The sequence below is a fragment of the Pithys albifrons genome, chromosome 1 (genome assembly GCF_047495875.1).
Source record: "Pithys albifrons albifrons isolate INPA30051 chromosome 1, PitAlb_v1, whole genome shotgun sequence".
NCBI lineage: Eukaryota > Metazoa > Chordata > Aves > Passeriformes > Thamnophilidae > Pithys > Pithys albifrons.
In genome coordinates, this window is record NC_092458.1 from 49,217,684 (window position 1) to 49,230,114 (window position 12,431).

Below are 12,431 nucleotides of genomic sequence, written 5' to 3' on the forward strand. Positions count from 1 at the left end.
AGAAACATTAGTTATTTGTTGTGGTGGAAATTTGTCTTGTAATTTCTTTCCAATTATTTTTAGAAAACTCTTTAATATTTCTGCAAAGGTGACTTACTTCAGTAAAAGTGACTTTCTAACATGTAAGGAGAGATTAGATAATATGGGCTCTGCTTTCAAAGGCTCATCACTTTTATAATGTTGATAAAACTGTGCAATATATATTCTGAAAATAGGGCTTGGTCCACAGGGGCTCTTTCTATGTTTTTTTACCAGTTTAATTCTATTGCCTTTGGGTGAATTGAATTTGTCTCATGTAAATGAAGAAAACAATCATGTAAAGGAGGTACAGAGAGATTTTAAGATTAGGCATTCTCAGTGGCTTTACCTTACCATTAAACTACCCTTAAGAATCTCTATGGATTATGTAAGTGCTTTTTCATTCAGAGTGTAAGACCGAGTAACATTTCTGCTTGTATAAGACAAAAAAAACCCATTTCTAATTGTTTAAAGCATTTTAATTTTGGTGGGTTGTGAGTTGTTTTTTATTTGTTTTATTGTTTTTCAATTAAAATTTTAGATGACAAAGAAGGGACTTCCTGAAGTTTGTTGAAAAATGTGACTTCAGATATCAGAGAAGAGTACTTTTGGTAGATAAAATACTTAGAATGACTTTTTGCTTTCAAGGGGATTTCTTGAAAAAGCTTTCAGAACCGTGATGAATTCTTGAAGAACACAGGACTTGTGTAAAATATCCTAAGTACCTGTTGGGAGTACTTTGGAAGAGACATGTGTTTTCCATTGCAAATAAAAGTACTATTTGATGTAAACTTTTCTGATGGTTTTGCTCACTATACAGTGCTAGAGGAGTGAATAAACCATTTTGTACAGAATACTAATGTTCTTTCTTAATATGGTGCACAGAGTGCTTGTTTGCAATTTGGGCATATTACTCTACAGAGAATGGATTTGAGATTGTCCAACTTTCCAAAAGCATTACTCTAAATGTAATGGTCTCTTTTGGGAAGCTTTCTTTTCTCAAATAAAATAGAATAGTGCAAAGGCCTGGTGCTGGGCTGAAACCTGGCTTTCTGACTGTCCTTCCAAATGCATGTGTTGCTCTGGCTTGGATAGTTCAGGATTATCATGGTACTATTCTCCTGTCGTCTCAGTTCCTCGAGGACTAGACAGATTTAAAGGTTTTACAAACTTGGTAACCTACTGAACTTTCCCTCCACAGTTCTCCTACAGTCACATACACAGAGTTTTTTGTGACTGAAGTCCTTGGAGACGTGATATTTTGGGGTGTCTGAGTATTACACACAGGAGGGAACCTGAAGTAGTGCATAGTGCTATTTATATTCAGCAGTTAGTAACAGAGCATGAACAACCATTAATGCTCCCACATTAAACACAGCTTTAACTGCAGTTTTAAGGATCTGCTGGTTTTGCTTTTTAGAATCTTGAGGTTGATTAATAGTATCTTAATAAAAAGCTTAATAGTGCATTAAATTAAAAAAAAAGTTTCTTCTTATCATGGGACAACTTGGTAAGTCACTAAACAGAAGAATAAAAACCTCTGAAAATCTGTTGCCTGACTGCAGTAAAATGTTATACAATCAGCCTTCAGATGCCACTGATATTTGATGTACCATTTTAAATGTTACCACCCATGTGTTTGGAAACACTAGGGTATGGCCGCTGAAGTTTATGAACCCTCATAAAAAGTTATTTATCTGTCTTCAGCAGAAATTTGCTTGCATTTTTCTTTCTATATTACCAATATTGAGCCATTGGGGAGGTGGGTTATCTGAATATCTGTAGTAAGAATGACACATCTTTTTATTTAAATATTATTGCTTTTTAGGCACTGAATTTTGGAGATATGCCGAAGTACTTGTGGGAGATTTGGGTACCTGACAAACCATGGGTGGTAAGATATCAGATCCACTGAAATAAATAAAATAAACATTTAATTTTAACATAGGTATTTTGGGCCCTCCTGTCACTGAATTCAATGGGCAAAACTCCTGCAGGGCTCCTAAGAAATGCATTACTGCAAATTTATGCAAGCGTGTTTCCATTATTTTCATTATTGTATACTGGTGTAAAGTTGAAGTAATGCCTGTAGTGAACTAGAACTGTGCAGTAGCATCTGACAGGGAGAGGAGAGAATTTCTCAGCTGAAGTTTATAAGACTGTTTCTCTTGTCTTTACTCAGACAAGTAAGTGATTAGTTATTGACTCTTAGAGCTATTAATGGTTCATAGTTGGACCTACTGAAAGTACCTTTCTCCAGGCATCCTCTTGAAAGTCTTGTTTAACACTTGCACTGGACTCCAACACAGTAAGACAAGAAAAATAACCATCTCCTTTTGAGTACCAAATGGACTTTTCAGAAAAACAGTCTGATGGATACTGTCTGTCCTCCACTATTAGAGTCAGTAATCAGAGAGGAACTAGGGTTCAGTGCTTTGATTTCTTAAGCCATGCATTAAGGACAAGCCATGGTCTATTCAGTTGCATACTTTCTTTGCTGAAGAGCTCCAGTCCAAACTGTCAGTTTCCACACTAGATTTTTGTGTGAAGTGAAAGACTGTAGAATCTGTCCACTACATGTACTTTTTAAAGAGAGTCTCTTCAAAACTATACCAGAAAACTTCATGTAGAATTTCAAACTTCCTTTTGTTTCGAAAGTTGAAAGTAATAAATGCAATTTAAATTTAGTTGCATCTTACAATATATTTAGTTACATTTTTTTCAACTATTCAAACTATAAAATTACAGGAAAATGTTTTTTCCTTTATAATATAGGCCTCATTCCCTCAAACCCAGCACTTTCTGGTAGTTGTTTTAAGATACATCAGGAGGAAATTTCCTGGAAACTGGAGTTTCCAGTATCAGATACTAAATTTAAAACTATATATTTTAACTATCTACTGGGTGTTTGACTTTCAAGACTTAAGAGTAGGATATTTTAGCTTCAATGTAGGCATTTCAGAGATAAGGGGATTGTTTTCATTTTTTTAGTGTAAAATATTCTGAATAAACTTTTTTGAATCTCAATAAGTTGCTATAAAATTGATATAGATTAAAAATGTCTAGATATTAGCCTCCTTTCTAATGATAGAGAACATGGTGGTGATAAATTAATTAATTACCACAAGAATTTTGAAGGAAATTTTCAGTGAATAAAAGGCATTATATTCAGTTGAGACTAGATAATTTAAAGTGAACACAGTAATAAGTGGGCTTTACAGTTGGATTAAGGGCGGTCCCATGGTATAATGGAGAGCACTCCGGACTCCAAATCCCAAGGTCGTGAGTTCGAGTCTCAGTGGGGGCCATCCTCTGGCAGTTCAATGCCTCCCTGCCACCTGATCCTCTCAGATCTCAGATGCTGAGCAGAGTCAGCCTCAGTTAGTACCGGGTGCTGGAGACAGTCCCAAGGACTTCACTGTCACTGTCACTGTCCAAGCTTGCTTGGCCATGGCAGATGGACCTTAGGACTTAAATGGTGGGGCCAGTTCTGCACATGCTGTGCCTCACCTAAAAAATCCACTGTGCAGGCTGGAAGGGCACACCCACGTGTGCAGGAGAGCCCTGCCCAAATCTGTGTGTTCAGGAAGTTTGGCCACACACACACACACACACACACACAGACACACAGACACACAGTTGGACTAGATGATCATTGTAGGTGCTTTCTAAGCAAAATATTTTACTCTATTTCAGCTCCAGACACTAGAAATCTATGTACCTATAGGTGTATATAAATTCTTAATATGGTGGTAAAGAAGGGACCACATTGAGGTGGGTGCAGGCAATGGAATACCATGGGAGAATAATGTGCACATACTTTCTTAGGTCAGCTTTGAAATGCCTTTTCTTTGTGTCAGTATTGAGTGCAATGTTTTATCAGAAACTGTCAAGTCTAATACTTTATTTCATGATATATTAATCTTAAAATAAAAAAGTCAGTGTTCTTTTTTATTATTTAATTAAGTAAGAACAATATATATGTAACATATATATGTAATGCTTAATGGCTGAGTCCACTTTTTGAGGGGAAGTATACTATTTTATACATTACATTGGAAAAGCTGAGTTTTTAAGAGTTATATACATCAGGGAAATGTTTTTCAGGAAGTTGGAAGTTAATTAGTAGAAAGTAAGTTCTAAAATAACTAAACAGGAAGAAAGTGCTAAGCTTTTTAGCTAATTTATGGAAGATTTTATGGAAGTGTCTCAGCCTTTCTCTAAGAAATGTTGCTCTTTGTCAGAAATTTTTTTTCAGCTGAGTTCAATACTTAAAGATATTTCCCATTCTTGTTCTAGGTTTTAAAAAATTGAAAAATTTATTCTCTTTACCAGCTGATATTGGGCATGGAAAGCCTTTTTTATGGCTGACAACAGCAGCCTGGCTAATCAGTTTAATTAGTTTCTTTTTTGTGCCTGTGAATGTTAGGCTTTGAAAAAGGCCTCCAACCTGGTACTTATGGAAAGTATTTTAGGTATTTTAATTTATTTTTATAATTTTAATGTTTATAGATGTTCACAGTCTGAGAAATTACATATTGATGATCTGCAGAGTGTATGAGGACTGGACATTTTTCAATGCATTATCGAGTATGAATAAAGTTGTATTCTTTCTTTTTTTAAAGATAGAAGAATTACCTGTTAGTACTTCGCACATATAAATAGTAATTATACAGCCTCTTTCAAAAGGATTCTTGGCAAAGCAAATCTCCATTAACATTGTATATAATAGATCAAAACACCCTCTTAAAAGAAGTTTCAGACCTAATGGATTTTCTATTTCTTGAAGTTTAAGTTTAGTCCTTGCCTTTAATGTTGGTGGTATCTGGACCTAAATATTAGATGCTGAAGCTCTTAGGTAAGTGTCTCATGTACCTGATAAGCCGCAGTACCAACAGCACAGTTTTGTAGGGACACTAGGCTGGGCTATGATGGATGCAGGAATGGAAACACAGCACTTGGTGATGAAGTCTAAAATGTATTTTGTTTATGGAAGAGATGAGAGTGTGTGGATAGCAATTTGTCATTTAAGAAGCCTATTTTACAACACGCACACACATGCATGTACTCGTGCACACACACAGAGGCACCAGTTAAAGCTGCTTTTCCTTCAGCCCAATTTAGATCAGCATGCGGAGGTACGGGATGCACATTCCAAGTGTACATACTCTCTGGGTCCTTTTCAGCCAGACTCATTTGTGCATGGTTCAGGCTCAGCCTTCTGTGGGCTGCTGCACACCCATGGATGTCTGCACTCATGAAGAGTTATTGTCTTAACTCTATGGATTTATAAATCATAATTTTGGCATAAGCCACTAGAAGCTAAACTTTTGAGCCATGTGGCCTCACTAGTCATGTAGCCTCAGGCCAGTCTCCTTGATGTCATTCAACCATAAGGCCAACTAGCAGTTGTCACTGTGGTTTCTATCCCTCTGGTCTCCCAACCCAAATGTGTTAAGGAAATGTGAAGTCAGCAACAATTATATGATAAAGTTTAGCTAGTGCAGCCTGTTTTGCATCTCATGCTATGTTGATGTTGTTGCAGATGTAGTCATGGTTCCATTTTCGGAGCACTGCTTTTGGGTAGACTCTTAGCTTGTGACATGTGATCAAAATGATCTCCTCTAGGAGTAAAATGGTACTTTGGCATTGATAACAATAACACCTGTTCCTCGGGGATGGGAACACCACCTCCCACCCCAAAACATTAACACACATGTCTGGGAATATGTGTGTATAGGAGGGAGAAATAAAAAAAAAAGAATAGTCAAAAGCAGAGGGAAGTTTTGTGGAGGATGTATTATGAGCATGAATCTTGTGGCTGAACTTGACCTACAGTAGCACAATGGGTTTTTTTGAGAGAGAAAGGAGATGCAGAGCTGTAGGGAATTGGCTAAGGTTAAATGAAAGAATCAAAGACTATTCAAATATCTAATTTAGCTATGTTCCACATAAGTGGCTTGATTTCCAAACAGTAGATTGTGGAGGAATAGGTTTGTTTGTTTGTTTGTTTTTTTCCTTTAAAAAGAAAAAACAGAAAAAAATTTTAAAAAATAAAAAGGGATTTACTTTTTAAACTAGATGACGATAAGTACTTGAATCAGGATTCTGAGAAGTGGAATGTCCTGCACATGTTAATTTTTGGAATCTGCATATAGGGATTTTGTTCTTAACCCTGGCAGAAGTTATCATAGTTTTCATTTTGTACTGATCAAAACTCTTTGTTCCTATTAGCTGGTAAAAGAAGTACTTTAACTTGGATGTAATTCAGGAATGTTGTGTAAACACTGATCTTCTTTGTAATTGCATTTTATTATGTCTTTATTTTCAAAAGTAAGCTTCTTTACAGTTTAGAACTATCATTAAAATTACTTGTGAAAAATCTCTTTCAAATTAATCTAAATAGGTGCTGGTCAATGAGGTACTGCTCTTCTGTCTGAAATGTGGTTGAAGTGAAGCTGAGCAACCTTAGGTTTATATAAAAATAAATGTTTACATATGTATCTTGACTTCATTTCTCTCTCTAATTAGTAGCATGCAATGTACAGTTCTCATTTTTGATTCACCCCCTTGGTGCCTGAACCTCCCCTTAGGGGTTCCAGCTGTTTTCCTCTCCTGCTGTAATTGAAATCAAACTTGTTGCAGCCTGTAATTGATAGTGAATCTAACCATCTAATGTTTTATATGAGACAGATGCACAGCAGAAGCACATGAAGTGGCATATGGAAAAGCAAGTGCCCTACTGGGGCAAAGATAGATCCATTCTTGTTTTGTTAAACAATATTCCAATTCTTTGATCAACTAATTCACCTACAGTTCAGTAAGTTAGGATAAATTTTGTAGAAAATTTGGAGTATATGCAATGTATTAATTGAAATTGCTAGACTTTTTCTTTCTGTCCTCATAAAGAATATCTCCAGACTGCTCTTACATATTTACTTTGCCTGCTCTTTTCTCTTGAGATGTTAAAGAAAAGTATTCTAGTTTTTGTCTTGGTGTTGTTATGACAAGTCTAATGGCTCATAAGGGAATGTAAATCTAGATGTTCTCTCTCACCCTTGTTTTGGCACCTAGTGCAAATCATAATCTTGTATAGAGTGCATCTTTTTGTCTCTGGGTGAAGATATTTGTTTAAAATCTGCCACTGGAAGCAGAATGCTGCTGTCTGTCAATACTTCAAAATATTCCTGTTTTTTCTTTCTCTCTTTAGTCATATAATACTTGCAGTCTTAGTGAATAAAATAATAAGATTTTTCTAAGTATTATCCTATACCTTCTCTCCTCACCTTCTCTCTTTCTTTCTCTTTCTAGCATACAAGGGAAAAGAGCACCAGTCATGAATTTTTATATTTAAGTAATATCTTAATATTTTAAGACATGGGGTTTTGGTTGTTGGGGTTTTTTCTTTTTTTTTTTTTTTTGTTTCCCCTCTCTGCTGGGGATCTACTCCAGTCTCTACACTAGAAGGGTTATACAGTTTAAATAGCATTCTTCTACCTCTAGCTTCTCTTTGTGACTCAACACACAGTAATTAAATATAGAACTAAAGAGAAGTTGTAGGTTAATAATAACTTTGTTGACTGCTGTATTTCTTGAGATATTTTGAGGCATATTTTCTTAGCAGAAATAATGTAATAGTCCCCTGTGTGGATTTCCTCATATCTGGTTTTGAAAGGAGCCTCACATGTTCCTTACAGTGCTACTGATAATAAGGTGTTATCAGCACATCTGAGTCAGGCAAACTAAGACTTTGAGCAATTGTATCTATAAGTAAGACTGAGGATGTAGCTCAAGTGAAAAAATCACACTTATTCTGTACTGGCTCTTACTCCAAATATGGTTGCTCTGTGCAAAGTTCAGCATGATTTCTCCTGGGGTAGCAAAGTTCCTTTAGGTATATCTAAATATTAGCTTTCTGGTGAATACTTATAAAGAGATTTGGGGAAAAGCTAGTTATTCTGTAACTCCTCAGATAATACATGGTTTCACAGGGACGTGAGAAAAAATAGAGAAGGAATTAACTTCTTTACTCTGTTCACAATCACAGTGGAGATTATTCTCATTATATTTATCCATCATGTTGGAGGAAGAGAGTTGAGTAATCAAACAGTTGGTGTTAATTTAAATGTCAAACCACAATTAGAAAAAAACATCCTTGCAATCAAATTTTATTGTGGTTTCCCAATCTGTGCTCTGAAAATATCCCTCACTCAAGGATTTCCACTCTGAAGGAAGAGAGGAGAGCACAATGTGGGTTTGACTCAAATTTCCTGAACTTTTTCCTCTTTCTGAGAATTCCATAAACTTTCTGTGACTTAGTAATCTCTTCATAATGTTAACTTGAGGCTGTCAATTATTTCTTGCAAACAGATATTAACTCAATCATCCCCAGCAAGAAAGATGTGAAGCCACTCGCTGCACTTTCTTTGTGACTTTAATGAAACCAATACAAGTGATAGCAAAGGCAGAAGTTGGTGTGGATTTTTTTAAGGGGTTGTGGTGGTGGTTGTTGCTTTTTAACATCTCTGTTTCATTTGGTTTTGTGGCAATGAAGCTTATATACAAAGTAGTGCAGATTTTTTTTAATGCTATTGCAACATCAACTCATACTGTCTTTGTCAGATTATTTGTCTGATCTTGCTTCTAACAGCATCATCACAACACTTTGAGTAGTTAAATATAGTGCTATATATTAAAATGTGGTTTGAATATTGCCAAACCTTGCCACAGACTTGCTGGGCAGCCTGTTCTACTGTTTGATAATACTGAGGATTTTTTTTTTCCTTCATACCAAATTACAATTTTCTTCTTTGCAACTTTTATCTGTTGCTTCTCATCCTGTCACTGTGCAAAAAGAATCTTGCTCAATATTCTCCAGGCACTTCTGCTAAGTGGATAAAACTGCAATAACTTTCAGATCTTGAGGGTGAGCACATGCAGCTCTCAGAGGTCAAATTTATACTCTCCAGTTTCCTGACCAGCATGGTGCCACTTTTTGCTGGGCTGATTCCAATGGTTTTCCTATACTGGGGAGCTCAAAAATGGAATCATCATTCCACATTCAGTCTCATACATAGAATAATAGAATAATTTAGGTTGAAAAAGACCTTTGAGATTATTGAGTCTATTAACACTGTCAAGTAAGCAGTGTCCCAAAGTGCAATGTCCTTAAGTGCCACATCTACACATCTTTTAAATATCTCCAGGATTGGTGACTCCTTCACTTCATTGGGCAGCCTTTTCCAAAGCTTGACAACCCTTCTGGTGATGAATTGTTTACTATTATCCAATGTAAACCTCCACTAGAGCAACTGGAGGCTACTTCCTCTTGTCCTACATTTTGTTGCTTGGGAAAAGAGACTGACACACTGAATAGAAAAGAATAATTGACTCCTAGAGCTTTCTTGCTACATTTTTACTGCTGCAGTTTGTTTAAAGACACACTGTTGACTCACGCTAAAATGGTTGTTCACCATGAGCAACAGGTCTTTGCGTCAAAACTGCTTCCTGTCTAAATTGCCCCCAGCCAGCATTGCTGCATGGAATTAGTCTATCCTGTGCCAAGATTCTGCTATTGCTCCACTTGAGGTACTTGTTGCTGATTTATCCAGCTTGTCAAGCTCCCTCTAACTAGGATCCCAGACTTTCATCATGCAGAGTGCTTGCCCCAGCTTGATGTCATCTGCAAAGTTACGGAGGTTCTTTTCTGCCTCATGATCCAGCTTATTATTGAAGGTATCAGCTACAAAGATATTATTGTCCTCATTATCCACCTCCATAAACAAGCTGCCCATTGGAACCATTTGAACCTGATAGTCCAAACAATTTGTCCAGGTACCTGGTAGTCCACACATCCAAGCAGTATTTTCATCAATTTGTTAGTAAAACAAAACAAAATAAAAACAAAACTAAACCAAACAAAACAACAAAGCACATAGCTAAGATCAAAGTGCCCCTTTTTCACCAGGGCAACCATTTTATCACAGAAGACATTCAGTCTGGTCAAGCATGTTTTGCCCTCCATAAAGGCATGGAGGATCTCCTTCTACTGTATGTGTCTGGATGTGGCTTCCAGGAGGATTTTTTTGAGTAGTGAGACTAGGCTGACTGATTGACCTGCAGTTCCCCAGTGATCCTCTTTCTTTTTTTTCAAAAGTGAGTGACTTCTCTAGTCACCAGAAACCTACCCCAATGACCCAGATATTTCTAAGATCATAAACAGTGGCCAATGTTCCATACATTTAATGGCTTTCTACCTCAGTCCTCTACTGGGAATAATTCTTGACTCTCCCAGACCCTGGCACGAGCTCAGAGGACCTAGGAGGCTTGACACAGTCCTCACCAGTAGAAACTGAAGAAAAGAAGTCATCTAGTACCTCACCTTTCTCTGTGTCCTTTCCCACTAGATTCCCTACAATTTGAGTGATGGCCTCACATTTTCTTCTGCTTTCTTTTGCTGATAACATAACTTTCTTTTTACTCTTCATAGTGCTCACTAGTATCAGCTCCAAGACATATTGGCTTTTGTAATTAAGCTGAGCACAGTCAGGATTTCTCCATTTTCTACACTGACCTTATGCATGTTTGTCTTAGTTTAAAATAAAACTCAGATGTCTGTCTGGATTAGGAAGGGAACCTCTTCCCAAAAAACATCACAACCTTTGAAATTAAGACTTCAATCAGAAAAATGTACAGAAAAGGATAACAGTTCTTAACTAAAAATACATATATATGAAAGAAACAGAACAGAATAAACAACAGAACCTTAACCAGAACCTTCAAACACTTTAAGTCCTCTCTGCCACTTTGGTGCAGTTATATTTATGGAAAGCAAGCGGCAATGCCATGCTTTGGCAGGCTGCAGCCACAAAAGTCACACCTGAGGTTTGGTGAGACCAGTTCTGAAAACTCATGTGGATAATTGCAGTCACAAGGGATGGGATGGAACCTTTCCTCTGTTTGAAGAAAACTCAGGGTGGGAGGGGAGAGGGTGTGTTTTTAGCAACTTCTGTGCAGAGGGAGTCAGCCTTCAGGAAATCTGTAGCACATCCAAATTCTGTGAAAGATTTTGAGACTATAACAGTGTTTCACTTCATGGGCATCACACCAGACATTTCTTGCACTTTGAAGAAGTTGTCACTGATGATCAGTCAGCTCTCTGGAGAATCTTCAGCCTCCAGGGCAGTCCCCTTAGCCCCCATGAGTAGTAGGTAGTAGTAGGTCTAACTGCATGTCTTCAGGTCAGTTTCTTTCTCAGCCACCTGGACACCTGTATCAAAAAAACAGGTGCTTGATTTTGCTCTTTGCTGTAAGGATTTTATCTCCTCTGAGAACCACCCATGTGAGGCTTCCCCCAGTTTTCTAAAGGAGGCTTCATTTCATCATCTTGATCAATCATTCTTTATTAGACACTCATCACTGCACCCACTCTGATCTTGATCCATCAACTCTGGGTTGGTTGGTCGGTCACCTGTTTCATTGCAAATCTCCATGAATTTATGGAATAGAAACATAGTATCATAGAATTAATTGGGTTGGAAAAGACCTCCGAGATCATCAAGTCCAACCCTTCGTCCAACTCCAGTCCGTTTACTAGATCATGGCACTCAGTGCCACGTCCAATCTCAGTTTAAAAACCTCCAGGGATGGTGAATCTACCACCTCTCTGGGCAGGACATTCCAATGCCTGACTACTCTCTCTGTAAAGAATTTTTTTCTGATATCCAATTTAAATTTCCCCTGGCAGAGCTTAAGCCCATGCCCCCTTGTCCTATTGCTGAGTGCCTGGGAGAAGAGACCAACCCCCACCTGGCTAGAACTTCCCTTCAGGTAGTTATAGACAGCGATACAGGACAGGATCCCATTGGCCTTCTTGGCCACCTGGGCACACTGTTGGCTCATGTTGAGCTTCCTGTCAGTTAGTACCCCAAGGTCCCTTTCTGCCTGGCTGCTCTCCAGCCACTCTGTGCCCAGCCTGTAGCGATGCATGGGGTTGTTGTGGCCAAAGTGCAGGACCTGGCACCTGGCCTTGTTGAACTTGATCCCATGGAAATCAGCCCATCTCTCAAGTCTATCCAGATCCCTCTGCATAGCCCTCCTGCCTTCCAGCAGGTCGACACTCCCTCCCAACTTGGTGTCATCAGCAAATTTTCCGATGATGGACTCAATCCCCTCATCTAAATCATTAATAAAGATGTTAAATAGGACTGGACCAACACTGACCCCTGCAGGACACCACTAGTGACTGGCTGCCAGCTGGATGCAGCCCCATTCACCAGCACTCTCTGGGCCCGACCCTCCAGCCAGCTCCTAACCAACAGAGGGTACACTTGTCCAAGTAACGGGCTACCGGCTTTTCCAGGAGTATATTATGGGAGACAGTGTCAAAGGCCTTGCTGAATCAAATTGCCCTT

General features: G+C 38.1%; 1 protein-coding gene across 3 annotated transcripts in view; it reads left to right on the forward strand.

The window, feature by feature from the left end:
* Positions 1-12,431, forward strand: part of PCDH9 (protocadherin 9) — a 696,488-nt gene that overhangs the window by 299,390 nt on the left and 384,667 nt on the right. Inside the window, exon 3 of one of the 3 annotated variants that reach the window (XM_071550221.1) lies at positions 1,847-1,912. The exons of the other annotated variants lie outside the window; for them this stretch is intronic. Coding sequence (XP_071406322.1) covers positions 1,847-1,912 — 66 coding nt within the window. The remainder of the gene's footprint in view (positions 1-1,846; positions 1,913-12,431) is intronic. 3 annotated transcript variants of the gene reach the window in all.